The 27,410-nt window shown below is 42.0% G+C and overlaps 1 protein-coding gene across 1 annotated transcript; it reads right to left on the reverse strand.

Annotated features, from left to right (window-relative positions):
• Positions 1-227: 227 nt before the first annotated feature.
• On the reverse strand, positions 228-27,410 carry uqcc1 (ubiquinol-cytochrome c reductase complex assembly factor 1). The gene is made up of 9 exons (XM_080727589.1): positions 27,255-27,410; positions 25,879-25,986; positions 21,238-21,345; positions 13,050-13,122; positions 10,243-10,300; positions 9,710-9,818; positions 5,107-5,184; positions 3,578-3,691; positions 228-1,631 (listed from the first exon to the last, which is right to left on the reverse strand). The coding sequence occupies exons 1-9, from the start codon at positions 27,315-27,317 to the stop codon at positions 1,497-1,499; spliced, it is 846 nt and encodes a 281-aa protein (XP_080583715.1). The 5' UTR covers positions 27,318-27,410; the 3' UTR covers positions 228-1,496.

Genomic DNA, 27,410 nt, shown 5'->3' on the forward strand with positions numbered 1-27,410 from the left:
AAACTTGTCAGTAGTGCCATTCTGAATGCTAACAGTGATTTTCTAGTAACCATTAGGACAAGCTGTGGACACTGGACACTACATGTATGTCTACTTAAATGTCTCTAGGGCTTGAAACGACTGGTTTGGTCATTAAAAAAACAAACAACAAAAAAACAACAACAATTTGACCATGTGAGGTCCAAAAGCCAACACAGGACAAAGACCAAACCCAGACTTGGGAGTATTATACATCCAGAGAACATTTTATTAATTCAGTTTTAAAACAAAACAAAGCCTCATTTGTCTTAATACAGCAATGGCATCTGAGGCTCCCACAAGTTGGGGTTTCCTGTGCAGGTCTGAGAGCATCGTGGGAAAACGTGACGTGCGAGACGGGCGAACAGAACACTTCAATGTACCCAAGAGAGAGGCGGAGAGAAAGAAAGAAAGAAAGCGAGACGGCGGGACAACAGCAGGGCCATACGACAAACCATTTGCCTGGAGGTAATTTATGTGTCTGCCTTCCCTATAACGTTTTTTTTTAGTTTTTGACACCAGGCATATCTAGGTCCTTGCATTACAGTATGTCATCATGAAACTATTGACTTGACCTGCAATGATTAAGGAGTGCTGGGTCAGGTGTGTCGTCATACAATCCGACTTAAGAGGAACGTGTACAGTCGTCGCTTTGGTAAATCTTGTAAACTGGAAGTTGTAGGTACATACAAAATACGAAGTTATAAATATGTGTATTCAAGAAATAAAAACGACGTGCAAATATAAATATGCCGAAAACAGGTTCTTGTTCTCTTCTTCACTTGTGGTTGAGTGTGAAATGCCTCAATCTAGGGAAGTGGGGGGGGCTCTCAGAACTCACAGGAAATGACTAGGAGAATTGTTATAGATGACGTTCCCTGCTTTCTGACTGGTTGGTGTTCCCCCTGCTTACTGGGTTGGCAGGTCAGATGATTGGCTGTTGAGAAAGCGTGTGTGCGAGCAAATCAGGTTCAGAAATTCCTGATCGTCTATTGTTTCTACAATTAAGTCTCCAGAACATGGCATCTTCTGGTAGACAAATATGAGAGAGAGAGACACACACAGAGAGGTTATGTGCTCATGGAAAGAGGGAGAAGTAAGGTGTGTGGTAGAGACTGAAATAGAGAGAGAGGGAGACTTCTCTCTACTCTACCGACTGTACATATAGTCAGGAAAGACAATAATTTTGGAGGGGAGGGGGGGAGTTGCAGGAAAGTAGGGAATGATCTAGAGAGGAAAGAACAAAAGCACAAAGAAAGAGGAGAGGAGGAAACAAAGAAAAATCACATCCAGCGACATTATAGTGCGGGATGAAAGGAGGAAGGGAAGATATAAGAAAGGACAACGAAAAGAAAGACCAGGGAATAAAGTAAGAACAATGGAGGAAAAGTGTGTGTGTGTGTGCGCGCGTGTACGTGTATGTATGTGTGTGTGTGTGTGTGTGGTGTGTGTGTGTGTGTGTGTGGGGGGGGGGGCTCTTAGAGTCCTGCATCATTGTAGGTTGGCGTGGACACCTTCAGGATGCTCTGAGCATTTTCCTCCACCAGGGGGCGCCACTTCACCTCCCCTGTCAAGAGCAGGTCCTCTCCATCCAGGGCATCAATGTACTGCATCTGGAGTGGACACACAATCAATACAAGTACTGATCACAACCATTTTTCATTCATATATATATATATTAAATCATTTCTTTAATGGACCTGGGTGGCAGGCATCAATATTATACTTGGAAAAGTATAATATAATGTAATGATAAAATGAATGTTCAATGACTGTTTTTTTTTAAAAACTAATAAAAAACATAAAGAATGTCCAGTGAGCTGAATGCCATGTCAGTTCATCAAGGTCTTTTCTCAATGGAGGAACAAAGCATGATGTCAAGAGAAAGAGAAGTGAGGATGTTGACAGTAACACCAGCTATTCTGTTTTTCTAACAAATGCTCCACATGTGAAGACAAAATTGCACTGTCCCCATTTACTATGTGTTGAAACTGCACTGTCCCCGTTTACTATGTGTTCGTGTAACTACGGTAAGTGTGTCTGTGTGAGAGAGTCAGAGTTACCAAGATTGTGAGTGAGAAAGAGAGCATTTGGAAAGAAAAACACACACACAGATGCATACATGCAGAGTAGGGTGGCGAGCATGTCATTTGTTTGTGTTGTGATGTAAGAGTACAACAGCCAAGGGTCTTGGATGAGTGCACGCACGCACGCACGCACGCACGCACGCACGCACACGCACACACACACACACACACACACACACACACACACACACACACACACACACTTATGGCATTTATGTGGGGGGAACAATAACATTGTGTTGGAGATCCGGACACCGACATATAGTAGGATAGATCTAGAGTGAGCAGGGTCTAGACCGGACCACGCTGGTCAATTCTAAATGAAAACCAGGCTTTGGAAAGCCTGGTGACTCAAGGTTAGGGTTGACGATACTTGGGAATCTGGGCTTTGATGACATATTTCATTAGGGCCTGTGCTGATTAGTTAACAGCTAATCTGAGTCCCCAGAAGTTCTTCTTCAGTTAACAGCAAACTGTGCCAGTTACCATCCTCAAACTAGAGGCAATAAGAGAAAAGAGAGAGGGCACAGCGAGTAGAGGCCCACATCCGACATCTCGATCCATGCTGAGTGTTTCTCTCAAATGACTGAAATGCCTCTACTCATGTCTACTCTAGTCTCTGCAGTAGAGCCAACCCATCCTCCAGCCATGTCTCTTAGGAGCTGTTTTTCTCACCTAAGCCAATTATTCGTGCTTTATTCTCATTTGTGTGCTCGTCATGCACCGGAAACAGCAGATCTACAAAAGCTCACAATGGGTTGTTTTACCAGTGTTTTACGGAAATGCAACGACGTCACCTTTAATCTGCTTATACTTAGAAAGTGGGAGAGGTGCTTTCCTAATTTAAAAATGCACGCACGCACGCACAGACATACACGCGCACACACACATATAATTACGCAGGCATAAGCACCAGGTGCCCTCAGACACAGATACACAAACAAACGGTCAACAGAAAGCAGACGTGAAACAAAAAAGCGTAGGGATTAAATATCAGTTCTGTGAAACGAAGAATAATCACTGTCATACCAGAGGTAATGTAACACAAACACAATGGAATAGAACTGGTAAACACACACACACACACACACACACACACACACACACACACACACACACACACACACACACACACACACACACACACACACACACACACACACACACACACACACACACACACACACACACACACACACACACACACACACACACACACACACACACACACACACACACACACACACACACACAGATCCCAGCACTGGAAGTACACAAACAAGAGTGCAAAAGAGACACATGCAAATCAAATATGTCAACATATGTGCAGGCACACTCGGACAAGGCAAACGAGGTGAATGCATGCATGCACAGGATGGCAGAAACAGGCATTTACAATCTTGCAGGAGGAAGTAATTGTACTTCAAAGACATGAACTAGACACACAGAAACAAACAAGCGTATGTTCGTACCTGTTTGCGTACGTACTCCACCATGAGCTCCAGCTGTTTGGGGTCTTCACACTGCCTGTTGAACAGGTTTCTCCACAGAGCTGCAGCTAACACGGAGTCGTCCGATAAGATTCCCTAAACGCACAAACATGCACGCATTAACACACCGACAGAGGAACAGAGTAGGTATACCAAAAGATTTGGGACTAATTACTAGTGCCGGTAACGCGTTACAGATGTGCCATTTCAAAACTACACGGTACACACGTCCTGCCATTGGCAAGACAGTAGATTTCCAGTGGATTGGCAGAACATTGAGCTTGTAGATCAGCTATTTTTATGACCTTCTCTGACTTCGACGTTCTGCTTTTTTCGAATTCTGCTTTTCAATGGGAATGGAGTGGTTTCATGCCATCTGCGGGTTTCTGCAAAAATACGCTCCAAAACAAGGAAAGAAACCTGTGGAAAAAAATCCATTTGCAGGAAACTTTCAGGCACATCTGTATATACCACTGGAACTCAACTCTCCAAACTACCGATCAGCAGCACTGAGGGCAACCCCATGTACATTATTATTTAGAGCAGTGATGGCTGAGTGGTTAGTGTCCATACCTAGGACTCCGGAGACCCCAGAGGTCGCAGGTACGATCCCCCGCTCCAGCTATCACTGCTCCCCCCCCTCGCGCTCCTTGTGGGCTGCCTCATAGGGTTCAGCTGGGTTAAGCTGAAAAAAAGCAGCTGGGTTGGGCTGCGATACCCGAATTTCCCCCGCGGGAGGAGTAGGTAACTATCATTACACTCCATGAGGATTAAGGGAGTAGTTCAGCCAAAATATCTTATTTTATATCAATTACACACTCCATGAAGTGTTTCATTCATGGAGATTTATTTTTGTCGCAACTCTACGCCAAAGTGCTCAGCACAAAATGTAACGTAAACAAAATATTGACTTTAATTCAATTATTATTAATAATTATTAACAGCTTGGTGGAATCCTTGATTCTGATCGGTCAATCGCTGTATCGCTGCTCCGTGTCCATTGTGCGTGCGGAAGGGGTCCGGTTCACGGAAGCCCAACATCTCTTCTTTCACACGATTAAGAAAAACTACAACCGCGATGATCCGTGATATATAGTCCATAGAAAATGGGTCCGTTTTGTTTATCCATTCTTCTGCAGCCAGGATGTGTACAATTCATTGGGGGAACGGAAGTTACCAAAAGCGGCTTTCGCGAGGCATCATGGGAAATTGAGTTTTTTCCTTCAACCCCGCCCACAGAAGCGTGGGGTAACCACCATGGTAACCAGCTAACATGTCTCTGGACGTGTTTAGCAGTGGATGTGTTAAAGGACAGCCAATGATCAAAAAGTGTTTACTAGTTGCACCGACTGAATATAGACCAGCTAGCTCTTCAAACAAGCTGGTAAAAACCTCCATGAATTCAAGGCTTCATGGGGTGTGTACTTGAACTACTTGCTACTCCTTTAAAAACTAGATATATGGACGTGTGTGTCTACACGCACATGCATGCGCGTGTGTCAATGTCTTACCTCATCATATCCAAATATAGCTGCATAGAAGGTCTCCGTCATTGCCTTCATACTCTCCTTTCTATGGATGGCATCAATCTGTTGCAAGCAGAGACAAGAGACAGAGATTAAGGTGCGATGCGTTGTGAGCTTGTAGATCGGCTAGTTCCACTACTTTTTGAAAGTTTTGAAACTATATGAATATTTCTAGACATGGAAACGATTATGACGATTATGCAAAATAATTACCTCAAATAACTGTGATTAGGTGATTATGTAATAATTGTGACAGGCCTAAGGGTGGGGTAATCAGGACAATATGTTCAATATGTCATATCTCAGTCTCTTCCTGCGCATAGAGATGTACAGTATAGGCATTGTGTGACTGACTGTCATTATTGACTGACACTTTGTTTTTTTAGCGAGCATAGAGGCATGAGCCACGCAACACTAAAAAAGCATGCTTACAAAATAGGTTAAAGTCCACTCTGTACCATGACCAACATGTGCACTCATACATTACAGAAGTCTTATGTCTCATGGCAGGGTGGACAGTAGTACAGCTGCAAATATCAATAATTCTCTTAGCGATTACCTTTTTCTTTTTGCTAGCGTTGTAAAACAAAACAAAAAAATCATTTAACACTTTATGTATTCATTGTTGGTGTGTGTGTGTGTGTGTGTGTGTGTGTGTGTGTGTGTGTGTGTGTGTGTTGCACTTTTTTCGTTTTGTTATCTATTTCCTTAAAGTAGTGGTTTTCAACCAGTAAATTATTGATAAACATCTGCATTACTTAATTTACAATAAACAGATTAGAGAATGTAGAAGATTGTTATTTTGATCAACGTTTGCCTGTTATCTCTCCTATGGCACCAACATCAATACAGCATGGAATTGAGGACAAAATCTTATCCAACGACAACAAAATATTCTACGTTTTGGGTCCAAGAGGCTAAATCTCATCAAATGGTGGTCCGTGGTTCAAATGTTGAATAAATAATGGACCTTCATATGAGAAAACGGTTGAAAACCACTGCCTTAAAGGAGAACTTTGCCAATATGTCATATTGTCATGTAAATCCTGCCCCAGCTCAGTGGCCTAGTGGTTAAGAGAGATTGGGAGGTCGGGGTTCAATCCCCCAGGCACTCAGCATCCAGGGTTGGTTTGGGGTCCCTGCAGCATACTGTATGCTATTATGGAATCCGTAGGAGTTGCAAGGGAGAGGAGTGCTTGTTTTCGGTGATGACGACGGAGGCGTGCGGTCTCAGGCAACCTTGAGCCACGTCAGACAGTGGCAAGTGTCGCAGTGTCGAACGTTGCAAAGGTCGCATGAGCCAACTCAGCGTTGTCCGAGTTACATACACTGAGGGACAGAATAGTAAATCTTCATCCCCCTGACTTTCGGCACCTCTGTGCGGTCCAAGTGAACACAGCGGAGCGCTCCCGACCTCCGGTTCAGCCAATCACAAGCCGTGGCTTCTAATTTATTCACCCCCGTATCCTACAGATTCCATTATCGCATACTGTAGCTAGCGTCATGTCCAGTGGGTGTACTTGTACATTACATCAAGCCGCTTTATGCTACAGGAGATGTGCTCCTGACCTCATGGGCCACATCATGGCTAGGGAACCATTGGTTCCCAAGGCTACTTAATGTAAATCCTACTGTTCAAAAAAAACGACATCTGCAAATCAGAAACAACACTATCCCATGCAGTGTGTGGTTCTGCGTGCTGAGAACACACTCTCATTTACCTAAACTGGAAAATCTGGCTGCCATTTTCTTAGCACGAGCTCTCAGCACACCGAACGCACTGAGAAGTCTTGAGTCTGATTTTCACAGGTCCTCCAAACAATAGAATAGGGCTGCAAGCAACTATAGATTATTTCCTTAGCTATTATCACTGATAATATGTCTGATTAACTACTTAAGCCCCATTTCACACTTCATCGTAAAAGGCTCGCTGAGTCTGTCCCCCGTTTTAAATCCCTCTTTAAAACTCATTTCTATAGATTAGCTTTTAATGCCCATTATAATCTCAACTCTATATGCACTGGTCTTTCACCAGTATGAAATGTATGTACTCATTTCTCTGCATTTGTTGTGTGTGTTGTTTTGTCTCTTACCGTTTTCTCTGCAAAGCACTTTGCAACCCACTTTTGACAGGTGCTATATAAATAAAGTTTTGTTATTATTATTAATAGGAACCATTTCCCCCTAAATCCTGAACTCTGGGAACCAAATACTCCCCATCTGTGATGTCATCATGACAAAAAAAGCGGAGCCGTTCCACTGCATCTTTTAATGGGGAACCCAACTTGGAGAACTATATAATGTTTATTTTAACTTTTACACCCAAATGACCTTTATTTCATAATTGCACAGTCCGGGACCAGAATGTGTAGCCAAAAATCCCTGGAAAGTAACCCTGGCAGCTGTCACAGGCTCCAGTTAATCATTTTGAATGGAGCAGCTCCAGAAAGTGTCGCTTCTTGACATCGACAACTCAAATGACTCAAAACGACTTAACTGCTTAAGAGCATACAAAGAGCATATGGAGGGGGGATTACTGTAGTGCATTTCCCAAACTTAAATCCCATTTCTAGTGACAACCACCAGATTGGTGCCCCAACCTTTTATCAATAAATCTAGTAGAACATACCCAATACGTGTTTATGTCTGTAATTCTCAACCTGTTTCATTTCATTTCTAGGACCTCCAGTTTGATATGCATTTAGGCCACAGACATTTGTTACAAATCTCTCTCCAGACCCTGAATCTAAACTGTAAAATCATCAGTGGTGAGTTACCTCTGAGAATTACAGATCTGTAGAGGTCCATTTGGATCCCTGGTTCTGGTGGTCCTCGGACCATACGTTGAGAACCAGCAGTTTATGTAATCAATCAAGCCTCAACTGAGCATCAAGCATGGGAGCACAAACTCTGTGGATTTAGCAGCTGTACTGGACATGTCTTGTGCATTGTCCAGGCAGCCCTGGGGGGGACTGTCACTCTGGAACAGCCTTCCACTAACTATTGCCACAAAATTGGAAGCACAAACGAATAAAGAATGTCACTGTAGATATTGCATTAAGATTTCCATTCACTGGAACAAAGGATACTAAGTACATAACACTAATTAGATGTACAGGTGTACTGACCTTTGGTCATATACCTTACTTTAGGTTTGGAGGAATACATGTACCTAGCATAAGATACAGTATAAAACTTGGTGGTAAACAATGGGTTGAGTAGTGAGTGACACCGCCAAATGCTGGCCAATTAAACTGTGGTTTATAAGCTTGCCTATTCTATGAGCCACGTTGGTCTAGGCCAGGGCTTCCCAAACGGTGTTACAAGGCACACTGGTGTGCCGTGACACACGTCCACGACTCCACGTGTCTTGGGAGTTTGTAACAACCACACATTATTGCAACATAATACGACGAAAGGTTATGAACTATCTTTTAACGCGATGGGGACACGTTGAGCCCTTGTAGATGTGGCATTTTCGCTATTTTTTGTAAAAGGAGTAGGCCTACTCTAGTACTTTAACTCAAGTACAAACTTGACAGAGGAACGTTCACTGCATTTATTTATTACATTAAAAGAAATATAGCTGCAATGTCTAGGTCTTATTTCATTCTAAACCTCTTGTGGGCCTGTAAAATCCTGAGAACGAAGTGCATTTGTAAAACACCGGCCACTGTATAGCCACTGGATGAAATATTTAACGCTGAACACAGTATGTGATGTAAGGTAGCTAGTAGTTACAGTCCTGGAGCTATTTATATAAAGAGCTCAATGAGGAGCTATGTGCCATGATGCTCCATGATGCTGTTGGAGTGGGAGCCAAGGTTAAGCAGTGAAAACAGTACACTACCAGTCTCTAGTATTACTCCTTGGGTCCAACATGACAGAAAGAGGTCAGACATGAGAAATGACTACGGAGTTTGTGAGGACACACACACACACACACACACACACACACACGCACACGCACACACACAAACTTGTATATTGTTTATTTTCATGTATATGTATAAAGCTGGTTGCACACTGCTCTGCTTTTATTGTTGCATTTTGGAATTCCGAAATCCACAAAATAACTTTTTTTCAGGCCAAGGAGAGAGAGAGGAAGCAGGGACCCAGTGGCGACAATAAATACGAAACGGACGGCAGTGTGCAAACGTGAGATTTGTTTTCACGTGCTCTGAAATTCGCTCCGTTAATTGGCCAAAAAAACGCATCAGTGTGCTGTGCAAAGACCTTTACTCAGGCTTTAGGCCTGACCTAGGTTTCCGGGAAAGAATTCAAATATTATTCAAAAATTACAAAAATAAATATGTTGTTAAATACTGTATATGTACTGTACTACACAAAAATGTGTTCCCGGCCTGAATGGGTTAAGGGTGTAGGGTTAAAAAAAAAATTGTCCTATAACGTGGATGTCTTCACAAGTAATAAGTAATATGTGTGTGTGTGTCCTCACACATTGTTCTGTGGTGTGCGTTACGGAATCATGGCTTGTGTTCAATTCATGTCCTGTGTGAATGAACCAGACTAAATCTGCATACACTTACAGGATCCTATGGATAAATGTAAAGTTGACAACACTTACCCCCATGATCTTGCTCCTCTGTTCCACATCCTCCCACATTGAGTGGACGATGTAACGACACATGTACTTCCCTGCTCGGCCTTCCTGCCGCATCCTCACCAAGCACATCCTGATGGCACAGACCAGAGACACACAGGATTAAAAAAGAGAGACAATGGTTGACAGACAAAAGCCAAAGAAAGACAGGGTGGACACATTTTTATGGTTCCCTTCATTTTGGGTTTCCTACATTTTGTAAAAAAAATAAAAGATTTTTATTAATACATTTTCTTTAATGATTTTTCTAAGTAATTTCATTAATACATAAAATAAAAATCAAAGTAGTAGTGAAAATAGCTGATCTATAAGCTTGCGACACGTTGTGAGCTTGTAGATCTGCAGTTTTCACTAGTTTGGGTCCTGGGCAAACATCTAATCTCTCTTGTGGGACATGAGCTAAAACGTCTGGGAAACGTTTTTCAATAGTGAGCAAATCATGCATATCATAAAGTGTGTGCGCGTTTCTCTAACTTTCGGTTCTCGTTGCAACTCACCATACATGTAGCTGTGCCACCAGGAACCAAGAGTTGAGTGTGTCTGGGAGGGAGCATTCTAGAAAAACACACAATTCTTTTTTTTAGCTGGACAATAAAGAAATGTCTACTCCAAACCAATGCAGCAGAACCAGAGATACGCTGCCCCTTTTAAATTCAACCTGCAAAATAAAAACGTTTAGTACTCCCTTACCCAGAATACAAGCATGTATTTTTCTTAGTTTGCTTTCAAATGGAATCAGATGTACTGTACAAAGTTCCCCGCCAGGAAGTGCAATGTTATGTCAGATGATCTGGGAAATCAGGATACCACTGGAGGCAACTCCAATTGACCGAGTTGTGGCATAATCACTCTTGCCAACATGGCTTACAGTAACTGGTAGTCTCTAGCATCAGGTCAGATTACCTGACATCACTTGGGGAATTTTCTCACTTTCCACCACCTGCTCTACAGTCAGTGGACACATGGCACTTTTGAAAACATAATCACATACTATGTAATACTCAGCAGAACATGGAAACACATTCTAATGTTCAAACTTGGCCCCTTTAAAAGACTTTGCCTCAATACCCCTTGGCTTAGGTGATCCTTTACATTTTCATATCGTGATTCGTTGCCCATTACAAGACTGATACATGACTGGATCACCAGGAGGTGGCAGGAGTAGAAGGTGTCATGACTCATGTACAGTAAATATTTACCATGTGCGGTGTTAGAGGCAGTACGGTAATGTAGTTGTGCAGAAGGGATTGTGAGTGTCAAGATAACATAACGTCTTTGAAAACATTATCCTAACCCAGCTGTCAAAGGTGAAACATTACATTAAAATCGATTTTATATACTGTAAATAAATACATAATCTAATCAAACAACAGCTCCCTTTGTCTGTGTCTGTGTCTGTGCTGCGTGCGACACAGCATCACCTTCTGATATTATTTTCTTATTGCGACCGTGGGTCGCAGTTTACTATCAGAACCTCCACAGCTTGTCCGTATACTGTACACTTTTTAAGGTCTATGGGTTTGCCGCTCTGACATCACCGTGATGTAAGTGATGTAAGGGGAACCACACTAACAGAATCCCTTTTATGCCCATATATGGAGTTCCCTGATTTCATCAATATTAAGCCCAGGACTTCATATGGGAATGCCCATATATGGAGGCCACATACCACACTAACAGAATCCATATATGGCCAAGACAGATGGCCAAGAAAGCCAATATCTGTGTAGCTGGATCTCCAGAGGTCTCCATATATGGGTAACTGGTTCGATATACATCACTGGCCAGATGGCCAAGACATGGCGCGGGGTTGATCACCATTACTGATTCCCGAGCACGGCACGGCTGCAGATCACCGCTCCAAGAGATGGGTCAAAGGCGGAGAGCAAATTTCAATTAAAAGTACATGTACAGTATCTGACAAATACATTAATTATTACCAGTAAGACTCCCTAATCGGGAGATAAGCGACCGTCAGGTCGCAGCGTGATTTTGTGGCGCTATATGGGACAGATTCATATTGATGAGATAAATGTAGACATACTGTGTACCGATTTGCGTGATTTTAGGGCAAAATCTGTAGGAGCAGTGTCCAAAAATGTGTTTTAAAAAATCGGCCTGAAGGTGGCGCTATATGGGACAGATCCATGTTGATGACATGAGTGTAGACATACTATGTAGCGATTTGCGTGATTTTAGGGCAAAATGTGTAGGAGAAGTGTCCAAAAATGTGTTTGAAAAAATCTATCGTAACAAGCCCAATTACGACAAGCCAATTACCCAAAGCTGAGACGATATGTAATAATGCATGTTGAGAAACAAGAGAAGTGGGAGAAAGCAATGAAAAATACAGTATGAAAAAGAGAGAAATGGAAAACCAGATGCGTGCATGCGTGTGTGGCAGTAAAACATCTTATAAATGCGTCAGCCGGGTGGTGACAATGTCCCTGTGGCCATCACATTTGTTTGGATCAGTCCCATTACCAACGCAGCACTGTGTATCTGGACCAGTACCAGAACACAACAAGTACTGAACTGTGTGTGTGTGTGTCCTAATGGACCCTGGAGTAGAGGGTAGCATGGGACCAAAAATGCGGACCGTTACGGACCCATGGATAATTGGACCGGTCCGAACGGACCCGGGGAAAAACGTATGGACCCATGAATAACTGGATCCCGGACCGAAGCGGAGCGAGGAAAACTGGACTTGGTCCGAAACAGACCGGGGATAATTTGAATTTATTAGACCCTGTCCGACCTGGTCTCTCTAGCCCTGTACTGGACCCTCTTGTAATGCTCATTTCAGAGTGGCATTCAGTGTCAGTCACCTCCCCATACCCCAACAGAGTAGTCACAGACAAGCTAAGTTGAAACAGGAGTGCGGACATGCGCCCTGCTCTGTTTTGCAGACAAACATCGGCCACTTTTTCAATCCAAATGACTCAATCAAAAAAAAAAAAGAAAAAAAAAGAAACAATCTTTTATGACCGAGCTTGGCGAGCTGCACCATTTAAGTTGTATCAAAGTCATTCAGATGTATCGCATAATAATATCGCTTCATAGCTTTGTGACAGGCCCAGACATGGGCCTCCCCCCAAAACACACATAAGAACAGTTTTGACATATAATAATTTCATAGGCACAAGATCGGCATCGATGATCGGTCCCAAGTTTACTCAGCCTAGAGCCTAAGTGGTTAAATAACGCTGTACAATATGTACAGTTTGCTGTGAAATGGAGGCCAAGCCATAGAACCTTCTGCTCAGCTCTCATATACACAACACGTCACTCCCTCTACACTTACTTTCATGGAAGTCATCATAATTGATTCTCTCTACGCAGCATGTGTACATCCGCAAGGCAGCAATCTTGATTTTCTGTTGAGATACAAAGGGGGGAAAAGGGGGAAAAAAAATCATTAGCAAATCAACTATTCCAGTGACGTCAATACGTGCGCGTCACGCGTCTCTGACGCATTCACGTTGCCTAAAGACGCATTCACGTCAGTGTCCTTGGGTCCCATGGACGCATCGCCTCCATTGGAGTCCACGTTAAAATAATTTACCACGTCGCGAAAAAAATATATTTTAAAAAGTCCAGACGCCACCATTGTTCATGGGTGAAGGCATGCTACTTAATGCTATGTTAACACAAATGAAATCCGCGTAGAAAGTCTTAAAACAGACGATAGAACTAACGACAGTGTGTTTTGAACGCCATTGTGTGTATGTGGATGGTCACAGAATTCAATGGGTGCCTGAGTTTTAGCGTAGCACCGGGCCGCTCTCTGACCATAGTGGCACAGCGTGTTAGGTGATACACCAAAAAGGGTTCCCCCACAGAACGTGTATGGCGCAGAAACATGACATGCTCACTGCTCACACAGCGACCCGCCTCCTCTCCCTCTGTCGTCTTCATTCAATAACAACTGGATACACGCGCTATTGTTTATAGATGTGGTGGACATTGGACAACGTGTTAGAAGCCACACAGGTCTTCATTGCGTCTTTACAGCAATAGCGACGATTAACGTTGTGGTGAACGTGGTCAAATAACCTTTATTGGCTCAACTACAACACGGAGGAAGCAAGCTAGCCTAGCATGTATGCTATCTGAGACAGTATGTATGTAGCCTAGACTGCCTAACTGTTTTGATTGATTATAGTGTTTTCGTGGCGGCGCCGTCCATTTGGTGGCGGCCGCCTGTGCCTTGCCCTCCCGCATCCATAGAGGGGCGGCACGTCCCTCTATGATCAACCGTTCAAAACAAAAGTAGCCGATCTACAAGCAATCCTAATCGACTGTTTTTGACCCAGTCCACTGGTTCAATGTACAGCAGAGCAAACACAAGCACGGCATTTCCCCCATTCCATAGAAGCAGTAACAGTACAAACAGGAGACATCATGATCTCACTTAGAAGATCCATATATTATCGATGTATATAAAATAACAGGTGGCTGTTGATTATGAAGACTCGGTAAAAGCTTCTATCTACGCCCCCAAGTGGTCAACATCCGATATTACCGGTTAGGTATAAAAAAAATCAAACCATCACATGACTATTTGGAAGTATTCAAATTGTAAGATTTGGAATTGTGGTTCATTTCTTTCAGACACATTTCTACGTAACATGAACATAACCATATAATAACCAATTCAAGTTAAATGCTGCACTTTGTCAAAAATGACATGACGCGTTGAATTTTTGTGGGACCCATAAAATATCCCTGGGACTCATCCGAAAGACCCGTCTTGGGTCCCGGGACTCATTACATTAAAAACCTATTAACATCACTGCTATTCAAAGAAGTGTGTCCAGCTTTGAGTGAATGCTGTTCATATTGTTCATAGCACCGCAATGCTGTTGCCGGCTGTTTGGGGCACAAATGAAGTTGTTAAAGGTGGCCTCTCTGAACAGGATAGCGGAGCAAGGTAGGTATATGATTGTTTCTTTTGTTTGTACATTTTTTTAATTTCATTCTTGATTTATTTGGGAGTTCAGTAATTGTATTTGTTTTGCATTCCGTTTTGAATTATGGTGCATTTTGTTCATTTAAATATCAAACAATGTACCAAGGCAAAGAAAGGAAAAAACCTCTCTTTGCCTTGGTACATTGTTTGATATTTAAATGAATTGGGTGATTTTGAAATCCACATATTCTATTGTTTGAGGAAACTACAAAATTATGAATGTATTTGTAATATTATTTATTCTATATTCCATAGTTGTCACAGTGTTGATGATGCTTCGATCTGTGAAGAAGCGAAAAATAAAAGCACCCGTATGAAAAAATCCGACTTCATCTTTATTCACAACCGAGGGCAGCTACAATAATTGTCTGTACAATCTGTCTTTCCATCAAAAGTAGACCAATCATAGCACCCACCTCTAGGGGCATTGCATCATGAAACAGAACCACCTCTGGCCATGTTTATGGACAGTGAAACACGGAAATGCCCAGGGAAGTGAAAGTCAATATTTTTTCACATTTGGCCTATAACTACCTACCAACTAAATCTCCCACCAGCGCAGATATTACCTAGTATTGCTGAAACCGTCGTCAGGTATTTGGCCAAAATATTAAAAAATATATTTTTATTTTTCCATTTTTCTATTTTGAAATCACATCACTTCACAACATGTACACTTGCCAAATGAGCATGTTGGATTTGAAAATAACATGTTTTGGGTGATTTGATTAGGCCCATGTTTTAGTCATTCAACACCAGATGTAGGCCTACTGACTGTGTCAGACTTCCGAAAACATAAATTGAGCTGCTGATAAACATTAACTTTACTGCTGCTCACACACTAAAGACCTTTGTATTGTTTCTTTTTTCTGAATGTGTCCTAAAGCCGTGGTTCCCAACCTGGGGGGTGCCTCATCTGTTTTGAGGCTGTAAAACTAAGATTTGAAACATTTTGATGCACAAAAACAGAATGCTTTCCAGACATTTTTCTTTTCTTCTTCTCCCCCCCTCCCATTCCCCATCCCCCTCAATTTAGTAGTTATATCAATTGAGAGTGTTCCCCTCATGTGTGTAGTCCCCATCACTACTAACAGCTGGTCATGTGGGAGGGTTTTGAGACAACCATGTCTCCTCCGATACACACCAGCTGTTCATTTCACCTGACAGTGAGGAGTTCCACTGTCAGGTGTTTCAGTTTCAGGATGCAGGCATGCGGAGGTCGAGGACCACAGTTACACATCTCCATTCAGAAACATTGCCATTCAGAAGATTGACTTCCATTATTCTAAAATGGAGGTGTCACCTAAACCTAACCTTAACCTCAGTGGGGGTATTTCTGAATGGGGATGTTTCTAAGTGGGGTTGTTTCTGAATGGAGATCCGCCCCCAAGGACCACGCTCTTTTGATTCCACCCACCAAGCTCAACGGGGACCCTGAACAACATGTGGAGACAGATATCTCCCTCCCCGCCCAGCTTTCCATCCGTGAACACAGCCATTTGTGTTTGTTGGAGCGCCCAGCCAAGACAGTTACACCGTAGGGGATTCAAACCCAAAAGGACTCTATGGTGGTTGGCAAGAACTGTACCCCTGCAACACCTGGACGCCTCTCCAGAGCATTTCTAAAGAAATCTATATCTACATCTCATTAAAGAGGGACGATTGCCTCCATCATCATCATTGCCCAGAGATAAAAAGGTTGTAGTGGGAAGGGAAGCTGTATCCTACAGTTTTTGAGCAAGTGGTATTTTAAATGGTGTAATTCCCTTAAACACCACCCCTTCCACTCATATAACAGTGTCTGTGTGATCAGATCTTTCCCAGTGTCCCCTCTAGTGGCTAATTAGCCTTTGCTTGCTTGCTTGTTCTGCTCCAATCCAAGTTGCTCACATGTGATAGAGGCCGAAGGGCTTGGCAGTGGCAAGCGAGGGTTTGGATTGTTTAAGAGGCGGTGTAAGAACAGAGGTATGTGGAGCCCAGGCTCTTTGGACTGGCAAATTGATCAGTGCCGTGTGGGCACAATCTGTGTAACTTCACATCCTTTTACAGTCCAGGGGGTTCTTGTTTTTCCTTGTACTGTATACAGTATTTTCCCTACTGCCCCCATCTCTTGTTCATCCCAAGCCCGTGATAGTGTCAATAATAGCTTTCACACCTCAGTATATACAGTAAAAACCACACGACTGCACAATTAATCCTGGATGATCAAAACATTTCATCCCAGAAAGACTGCCACAATACGTTGTTGACCAGCGTCCCCCAGGGGTCTATACTTGGTTCACTTATTTTCCCCCAAAATCTCTTAATCAAAAATAGTATATATACAGCTCTGAAAGCATCGCATTGCAATGTGTTGTAAGATTGTACTTTAGGGTCTGCTAATTTCGCATAATATTTGTCTACATTTTTTTAAAAAGATTTGTTTTCTGGCTTTTATGCCTTTATTATTGATAGGACAGTAGACTGACAGGAAAAGGGGGGAGAGATGGGGTGTGACACGCGGCAAAGGTAATCTGGATCGTGACTCGAACCGGCGACGCCGACAGGCATCCATGCCTATGTGGCAATGCCTAAGTGGTATGTGCCTGGACCAGCCATTTTTGCAGTATGTTTGTCTTTTATAATTTATGACATGCCAGAAAATGGACGCTAGGGTTTGTGTGGTTAAATTGTGTTCCTAACTTTCTAAACTGTATGTATAATTCGAACCAGCTTTTCGCCGACTGTGGGCTGCAGTGCAATCCGAATTCATTAATTTCAATGAAACAATGACAGTTCACACATACAATGAATTTGTATCCATTGTGGGAACATTATGTTCAATTTCTTTCTAAAGTTTTTTTTAATTCAATGAAGAGTAGAAAGGTTTTCAACAAGACAATGAAACAATAAGACTGAACAATAAGGTTTTCAACAAGAAAATATAACTTAAAGTCTGAACAACAAGGTTTTCAACAAGACAATAACAATAAGTCAATAAGAATCACAGTCGAAATAGAATCATAGAATAACTTTTTCGGTTCAGATTCAGTTGATTACCAATATATTGTTTCGTTTTCCCCACTTAACCACTTAAACCCAATACTCATTACCCAGCTGACCAGGGTTCCCAGGGCTCTATACTAGGACTAGGTCTGCTACTTTTCCCCTCTACACCTAATCTCTTGGCCAAAAATGGTCGGTCTACAACAGGGTTCCCCGATAGGCGGCCCTCGGGTCATTTTCCCGCCACGCGGGGGGCTACTGTCTGGCCCCCACCAACCCCAGTAATAATGGTGGTATAAGAGCAGCAACAACACTAGTATATTGTCATTGTCGGGTGGAAAACCCGTATCTCAAAATGTGTATGTTCTTTCGCAAAGTAAAGCTCTGCTTGATCAAACAAGGCCGTCACACAAAAGTAGTGAAAACAGCCGATCTACAAGCACACAACGCCTCGCACCGTTTAAATCATTTTTAAAATGATAAATGCTAAATGAACGGTTTTGGACATACAAGATTTTCACCCGACAGCGACGATATCTGAACTGTCACTGGAGTAGCGGGAACGCCACCGTCGCCCCCTGCAATGTTGTGGCCCTCGGCTTGGTACCCTAGACATTGTCCCTTGGGGAAAACTAATTGGGGAACCCTGGTCTACAAGCTCACCATGCATGCATTTACATAATGATGTTGTATGAAGATTTAAAACTACACCTCAACTTTCTCCTGACATGAGTCATCAAAGCATTTGACAGCCTATAATGGTGTTCACTTCATTCCATGGTTATTACCACACCCACCAACCAATCAGAGTGTGTCATTTGACCAATCCGTTTATCTTAAAACAGTAATACAGTAAAGTGTGCTACAGAGGGAGTGAAGGAATTGGGACATCTCAGCCTATTGCATCTAGAACTAGAACTACACTCTGTCGAGGTGACAACTTGCTCCTTGTGCATGAGTAGGCCATGCCCTCACCACTGGCATCACCACTGTGGCTGTTAACACAATGGGTGCCACTTTTTCCTTAAAGGGGCCACACCATGCTTTTAGAAATATATATTTTATATAAATGTTGGTCCATAATACGGTTTTATACAGGTTTTAGCCTAAACAACCACTCGGATATTGAAATGTCATGTTCTGTCTGTCTCTAATTCCAAGCCGTTTCAGATGCAATACCAAAATGCCCTTTATTGGCAACGGGGCGCTGTCTTTTGGCTAAAATTAGAACGAGAGAACCACGATGAGAACCATGTAGAGTCAATCGCAATCTTCTCTGTATCGTCCCAATTTTAGCACCACTTTACCTCATGGTTCCACCTCATATATATATATAGTCTCAATAGAATATAGCCTCCCAAAAAGTACCGCCCCCTTCTCGAGGAGGCCCAATAGGAAATGAGCCCTCTGTGACATAGAATGGGGCCTGATTTCAAAAGAGTACCGTTCAGACACGCTCTGCGTTTGGCTGCGTACGTACGTACTGTATGTATGTACGTACGTATGTATGTGAATTCAATTATATTTCTAGGTGGCATATTTAGCCTGTGTGTTTGGGTGGATTGATTGGTGCATTCCTGCTTAATCAAAACTGCCCCACAAGGGATCTGGAAACCCTGACCACCACACATACAGTACCCACCCACACACATCTGAGTTCCCATGATCTACAGGTAATGTCCATTGCTCCACACACACTCGAAATGTGTGTTAGTTACATAGCGTTTGACTATACTGACCTCTTTCTACACAAAGACATAAGGACAGCTTCCTTATCTGCCGACTATATGTAACCAACACACATTTGGAACACCTGTCCTCTTTTAAGCGCATGCAGCACGCACGCACGCAGCACACACACACACACACACACACACACACACACACACACACACACACACACTCACAATCTAAACGTCTGCCCGTCGACTCTAGCCTATATTCATTCCTATATGACCTTTGGTCTAAATGCTTGCTGCATACAGACATGGGCCCACGGCCAAAAGGTCTGTGGGCTTCAATTAACACAGTAGTGCTCGAACACAACACAGCTTGGTCTCATGTAGCTCAAACAGATAATATTTGAGTCTATAAGTCTAATAATATATAAGTCTGAAAATATGTAGATTATCCTAAAAATAATGTACGGACCATATTAACAGCTATACCATTGCATCTCTGGAAGTATCTGGTGCAGCATCTAAAATAATGTGTAAAGTTTAATTACCTTCATCTGCTGCTGCGTTTTATATTGAGGAAAAGCAGAGCAGTTTGGGGTGGAATCATTTGTATTAGGTGTTTCCAGGTTGGTATCAAGCAGGGTTCGATTTGGGCCATGTCTCTGCTCTTGATATTCCCGGGTCTTTTTTCTTTTTTTTTATAATATCACAAATGTAATTAAAAATGTATGTTAACCAATAACCACTTAATCCTGGAATCCCAATTTATTACTAGGGGTGTAACATTTTAACACTTATGTTGCAATGATTTTTTCTCTTCAATGTCTCGCGTTGCCATGGTTACCATAGACTTCCATGTAATTGTGCAATTGTGTAAAAAGTGCACGCCCATGCCTAGATGATGCACCACGTGTGTAGATGCTGTTCACAGCTTTCAAACAAAAAAATCTGCTTGGAAATCCGTTCAGGCATTCATGATTTATGGGCCATTATGTTTTCTTCAGATGTAAACAAACATGGCTGCCATGTTTGAAAGAATGGGTTGGTATGGGGGTTAAACATGCAATTTCGCGATCGCGATCATGCCTAATACATTTCTGGAGGTCCAAAAAAAAATTTGAAAAAAAAATTGTTTTGATTTTTTTTTTTTTTTTTTTAAACGGCCCAAACTCGGGAAACTCGGGGTTGGCACAGCATTGGTATCAATACAAACTCGGGAAACTCGGGGTTGGCACCAGATGTGTTAACAGAGACACTATACGTATCACGATACATGGTTAACGATACAATTACAACAACAGCTATATGGAATGGAAAGGTAATTAGACCCCTCTTTTTCCTTTTCCCTCTTAAAATTGACAAATACAAGGCACAAATACTTTGTTTCCATACAATCACTTATTTGCATTGCAAAACGATTCGATACAGATTACCGCATTTTAAAACGATACGATTCCATACAAAGCCAAAACGGTACGATATTTTCCTTTTGCAAACAATATAGTAGATCACTGCAAATTAAAATCGATTTTTCGATTCAGTTACTATATCATTATTAAAAAAAAAAACAGGGAGAAAGTATTACTCCATCTGTCTGATTTCAGAGGCCATTATTTAGATATCTGGGTCTATTTTCAACCATTTGCCTCTTAATGCTGGCTACCTTTATCCCTCCATAATACCGTCTCTCAATCACTCATTCGCTCCCTCCTTGACTCCCTGGCCTATTTATCATATTGTATTGTCCTGTGAAACCGATGGCCACTTGGTTAAGCTCCACGCTTCCTCCCTCTCCAGGCATCCTGCCTCCCAATAATTCACTTTCTTTCCCACTCCACCATCCATCCATCACTCACCCATTTGTTGTATTTGAGGGGTCCTGTGAAGCCAATGGCCTCGATGAGTTTAGTGAAGGCTGACACCTCCTCTTCCAAGTGCTGAGGTGAATCCTTCACATTAAAGAGCTGGGGGAGAGATAGAGATAAGAATATGGATCTTAAATATAGTTAGACTGGGAACAACAACAACTACTCTTCGGGTTTCCTGATCCAGTCTAGAGCAGGGAGAGATCTTCAACGTTTTCAGGCCAAGGACCCCTTAGTTGAGAGAGAGGTGAAGCAGGGACCCCCACAACCTGATCATAGATTACATATAGTTTCATTGTTGAACAGCACAATCATCTGTGTATTTTGGATTCATATCAATTTGTATTCAGATATTTAACCACTTGAACCGTCAATAATTAATACATTTGACCTTTCACACTGTACTTAGTCTGCTCTTTTCCCCCTGTAGTCTACACCAAAGCTCTTTGCCGAAAATAGCAAATCTAGATCTAGATCTGCTATTTTTGGCTAAAGTTCTCAGAATATGGTTAATATATAAAAAATCACACCCGTGTGAAGTGGAGCTGTGTGTGTGTGTGTGTGTGTGTGTGTGTGTGTGTGTGTGTGTGTGTGTGTGTGTGTGGATCATGTGTACCGATTTTTGTGACATTTGAAGAAAATATGTAGGAAAAGGAGCAAAAAGTGTGTTTTGGAGAAAATTCAAGATGGCGGAAAATCTATCATGGCGCAAATGGGCGTGGCCTATATGGGGAGATGCGTCATGACCCAAGGAATCCAGGGAAAAAATATTTTTAATTTTCCGACCTACGGTTCAAGAGTTACAGGCCAAAACGTAAAGTGGGGTGTTATGGCGCCACCATGCGGCCAAATGACACAATTATTTTTTATTTAATCCTTGAAATCATTATGAACCTCCTCTCCAAGACTTGAAACTCTAGCCCCTATGGTTTGCGAGAGACAAATAATTGAATGTGAGTTTTTGCGATTCCCATTATAAGTCAATGGGGAAAATTAATTCACTAATAAATTAATATCAATTAAACTATTGAACCTTTCTCTTAGCAAGTTACTAGCCCACGATTCCCGAGTAAGCCGGTCGATTTGACATATGGCGCGAGTGTGTGGTGGCAAAACTGTGGGACTAGTAGCGTGCCGAAGTTTAGGAAGTTCAGGCTACATACAGACAGACCCACACAGCCACGTATAGGGAGCCTGTGTTTCACACAGCTCCAAAAAGGAGAAAAAAAGGTTTCTATCGTTCAAAGATTTGGAGGACCCCCTGTAGTAACTCTGAGGACCACCTAAGGGTCCCAGACCCCCTGTTGAAGACCCATGGTCTAGACTCTAGAGAGAATTGGGGGATACCGATATAGGCCGTTTTCCATAAAACAATTCCTTTGGAAACCAGGGGCGTCATAGTGGTAGGGCCTACCCATAAACCTATGAAACTGTACAAATCCTGCAAGTTTCTCCATGTATTTCTTGGTATATTTTGTTTGGTATGTCCATGTTTTAGTCTAACTCGAAGCGACTGGCGGGACTAGGCTACTCCATTCTCCATTCATATGGGGTAACAAAAACATTGCAGAGTCCAACCGGATACGTACGTATATTAGTTGGGGAATTTGTGGCCTAGGCCACGTAGACCGGATCACACTAGTTAGTTGGGAATGAAAACCAGACTTTTCGGGCGCGTGGAAAGCCTCAAGACGCGAGGTTACTGTACCATCGTGTAGTAATATAGAGTACATACGTTTGTTAGATCATGTTTATGTGATCATGCTGACAAACTGATCTGGAAGCTTTGACAACACTGTTCTCAATATTCATGCCAATAAACCATGGCAAACTGAAAGAGAGAAAGAGAATGGGAAAGAGTCTGATGGGGAAAAGGGGGAGTTTGAGTACAGTAGAAAGAGTTAAAGAGAAAGGAGAGAGGGAGGAGGGTGAAGTAGGGAAGGGGAGAGCGCATGATGGGCGAAGAAAAACAGAGGCCAGAGGATGGTGGGGGGGTAGAGAGATGAGTTAAATAGAAGAGAGGGCGCGTGAGAACAGCCTTGATAAAGACGTCCAGATGTCACATACATCTGCACTGTACTGCAGCCCAGAGAGGCCTCGCAAAATGAAAACAAGCCGAGGGACTTTGTTGCTCCTAAAATAGGTTCTATGCTCTGTGCTGTATCACATCAACAGCACAGTACACATCCAACTTCACACACGCATGCACTAGAATAGTACAACTGTGTGTACAAACTGTGAATTGATGACCCGGGCCGTTACCCATCATGGAGAGGAACAAGACGTAACTTCAACGCAGCAGGCTAATCATTATGCTCATTTATTAATACAACGATGCCGCTCGTCAAAAACAGATGATCTACATTCTCACAATCGGTTGCGATGCTAGTAGAAGATCAGTTAATTTTGGCAAGCAACATTGTTGAATCCACTCTCAGGGAGACGTTTTCTCCAGTGACAAACACACAATTCCATTTTGGCAGCAAGAAGTGTGTGTAAAGTAGTAACTTAAAGGAGCTATAGTCAACTTTTTTTTGAAAAACGGATGCTAAAATAAAAATAATGTTTCAAAATTATTTTATGAAAAAATAAGCTTCATATATGTGTTTCTGTTCAAAAATGACCACACAAAGCGTAAAATAATGATAAGATAATCATTTTGGCCATTGTCATGCTGACACTTTGTTTACATTCTTGTGTTAGACTAGGATGTAAACAAAGTGTCGGCCCTACAAAAAAAAGTTGACTATAGCTCCTTTAACACAATTGTATTGTTTAATCCACTCAAGTGGATATCGAACCATACAATTCAATAAAAAAAAGTTCCCCCAAGTTTGTTCACCTGTTGCATTTATACTCTTAAATAGGGAAGGGTATGAAAAGTCAACTAGTTGAATAGCCGATGAGCACTCCTCTCTTCTATTTTTTTGTATGTACTGTATTATATTATTTAATTTTGGTGACCGAGGCCAGCACCTCTTCAATATATAGCAGGCTGTGCATCCTGCTAACCTCTGATAGAAATTCTCATTGTTGTATTTAATCATGTTGACAATCTGCTATTGGGCATAGAAAAAAGAAAATGCCCGTCCCTACTCTTGAAGGGTGCGGGAAATGACTCACCATGATGAGTAATCAAGGTGTGTTTTATTTATCCAATATGAAACGTTTCAGACATTCTCAAATTCAAATGTATGTTATTGTGAACTGAAAGGTCTGAAAATGAATTATCGTGATACAGTGTTAGGATTCTGCAGAGGCAGGAATGTCCATTTTTAGAATTAAATATGTGACTCTCCAACTGTCTTCTCATGATAACCTAATCCTTATTCTGGCATTCTGACAGACAGGTGTAGTTCCACATGAGCAACCAACATAATTCTATTTTGACTGTCTAAGCATTACATTGCATTTACATTTGTCATCATTGTGTGGATTTGAACTGAGCAGCTTTTGAGTTTTTGATCTTCAAGGTTCAAGGTTGTAGTTTATTGTTACATCTTTTGTACAGGTACACAAGAGTAAAACTTATTTTTGTTAGGCTTCCTTCAGGCAAAGCAGTGGTATATATAATAAAAGCAAACAACAACAATAAATCAAAAAATAATTATATAGTAATAATAATAATGACGTAGAAAGATTTCGGGAAAAGAAAGAGAGCAAAAGAGCAAAGAGAGAATACTAGTGATTCCTTTTTCCCTGGATCGTTCTCGTGTGCCTGATAATGCGTGGAAAGAAGCTTTTTTGCAGTCTGTTGCTAGTAGCTTTGAGACTGCGTAGTCGTTTTCCATGTGGTAACATCTTAACTCATTTCCTGCGATCCCCGTCGAAACCGGAGATTTCCCGCTGTACCACTCTGCGATGCCCGTCGATCCCGGAAATTTAATTAGCTTTAATCATTATGAAACGATTAAAAGTATGGTCGCTGTATATAGCCGCTTCTGAGACTTTAGGCCTGCCTCCTAACTGTATCCGGTCGTATTTCCCGTTTGGACCGGATCTAGGTTTCCATATCCGGTCTGACGTCCAATCGCAGCTCCGTTCGCATAGCTTTTCATTGTAAACAAGTGAGCTGACTGCATGGCCATAGAATGGTATTTTTTCACGCGTGTTTTTTTTATTTTGTAGCTGTTTGATTCTTTTACCCGCCTGGCATATGATCTGCGCACATATCGTCTGCTACTGTATGTGCGCGAACGTGTCCACGTGTTACCATAGCGCACAGCTGGCTGTTCAAATGTTTTTTTATGTAAACACTGGCGGATAAGCAGGGATACAGCGTGGCAACGGATATGTCTATTTCAATGGGGTTTTTTTTATTCGAAAGCTGTCACCGAGTCTACACGTCTACTAGATGAGTCGCGCACAGATAGTGCACGATGCGTGCGCGTGCCCACGTTAAAAGGCAAGGACAATTTGGCAGCTGCTTACTACAGCTATGTTTAAAATGGCAGCAAAATTGTTAAACAGACTGTGGTTGGGATGATTTCGATCTTTGATTCCAAAGGCTTTGCTGACAGCGTTCATCATACATCTATGCAATGTTTGTGTGGGAATGTTATGACTACATCATTCAGTACTAACACGTTTGTGCATGACCTACCACCTGTTTGTTTGTGTGCGTGTCTTTACCTGTGCGGTTCTGTGCAGGGTCCGACATGGTGTCAGGAAGGGGGAAGGGGTTCTGGCCAGCCGACAGGCCACTAATGTTCTGTCCAAACAGGCCTCTTGGTCTAATACCTACATGGATTCAAATACAGACAGATATGGATCACAGAGCGAAGGAAGCAAAGGAAGATGACAGTGAACAAAGAAATGAATGTGGTTAATCAGAAAGTAGAGTTGTTCCGATAACAGATACCAGTATCGTAAAAGCGGATATCAGTAAAATATCGGTATCGATGAGTATGCCAGTCTATGTCATTATGATACCATAATGTATCACATGATTATATGTAATTTAGAGTAACCCATTATTTTTTATATTGAATGCATCAGTTGATGACTTTGAGTTGAAAACCTTTTTTTTTTATTTCAAGGACCACCAAAACTTTGCTTTGTTGTTGTTCAGGTGATTATTTTTTCTCAGAGTTGGAGTTTAGAAGCCCTCGTAGGAAATCACTCAACGGTCCTGTGTGCCACCCGTTTCTAAATTGATCATAATGCAGTAGACAGCGGGACGTTGCATTGTTGAAGACGCGCTTCCAAAGTTCAACATAGAAAAAGAATCACCTGTGAATTTCTTGACACAAAGTAGCTCATAATAACATGTCTACATGCTTTGCAGACAGAAAGAGGATAATTCAAGCTTTTCGTACAGCTGCAATGTTGGTGAGTTTAAGGTTGTTTAATACAATCAGATAGCACTTTTCTGTTTGGATGAATGGCCTGCCAATGGTGGTGTTGCAACTCTGGATTCAACAATTAAATCTAGAGTTGCAATTTGCAGCCAACAGCTGAAAGTGACAGCTAGAGAATTAAAAAGTGAAGAGGTATTTGACTAGTATTTTGAGACAAAGTCCTACAGGCATTTGACTGGTGGCCAGTGTTAATTCCTCACCCCTGTGGTGTGAATGCCAGCCATTCTTTTTGCCTGTGTCTTGAGCTTGAGAAAAGTAGGTCATTGGCCATCAATTCAAATAGAAACATACAACAGTTGGGTTTTAATATCAGCCAGATTAATATTTGTTATCCGAGAGAATCCCAAGACTTCAAGTTCACCTCCACAAGCTATTAACATTTACAATATCAATAAGTAGGTTAACTAATATTATTAACTAACTATTAGCTGCATAGAGGCGTTTTGGTTTCATGGCTCGGGTCTGTCCGCTCTTACTTAATCCTCTAGTCTAGGGAGTATCATTTTTGGATCACAGGTGATTTACCCTGTTATTATTTACCAACAACAACAAGACATGATGCCTCTGCCAGGGTGAGAGCTATTATTAGCCACCTAAGCTAATGTTGTGTAACGACACTTTGGTGATGAACATTTAGCAAACGGTTACCTTTCCTCTGGTCGCTGTCACACGAACGCTTCTGGCTGCAAACTGCAGCGCTCGCCGATACATGACTCCGTCAGGAGTTACACTATTGTTATGATATGTCGCTTAATTGTTTTCTAAAACCGTCCCCCACCTCCTCCTCCTTCCCTGCAATGTCAA

The sequence above is a fragment of the Nannobrachium achirus genome, assembly GCF_963921795.1.
Source record: "Nannobrachium achirus genome assembly, chromosome: 6".
Lineage (NCBI taxonomy): Eukaryota > Metazoa > Chordata > Actinopteri > Myctophiformes > Myctophidae > Nannobrachium > Nannobrachium achirus.

Coding starts and splice junctions, on each gene's coding strand:
- uqcc1 (XM_080727589.1), bottom strand. CDS start 27,317: ATGTATCGGCGAGCGCTGCAGTTTGCAGCCAGAAGCGTTCGTGTGACA. Junction 25,987..27,254: donor TGACAGCGACCAGAGGAAAG/GTAACCGTTTGC, acceptor GAATCCATGTAG/GTATTAGACCAAGAGGCCTG. Junction 9,819..10,242: donor GTGGCACAGCTACATGTATG/GTGAGTTGCAAC, acceptor CTGTGCCATCAG/GATGTGCTTGGTGAGGATGC.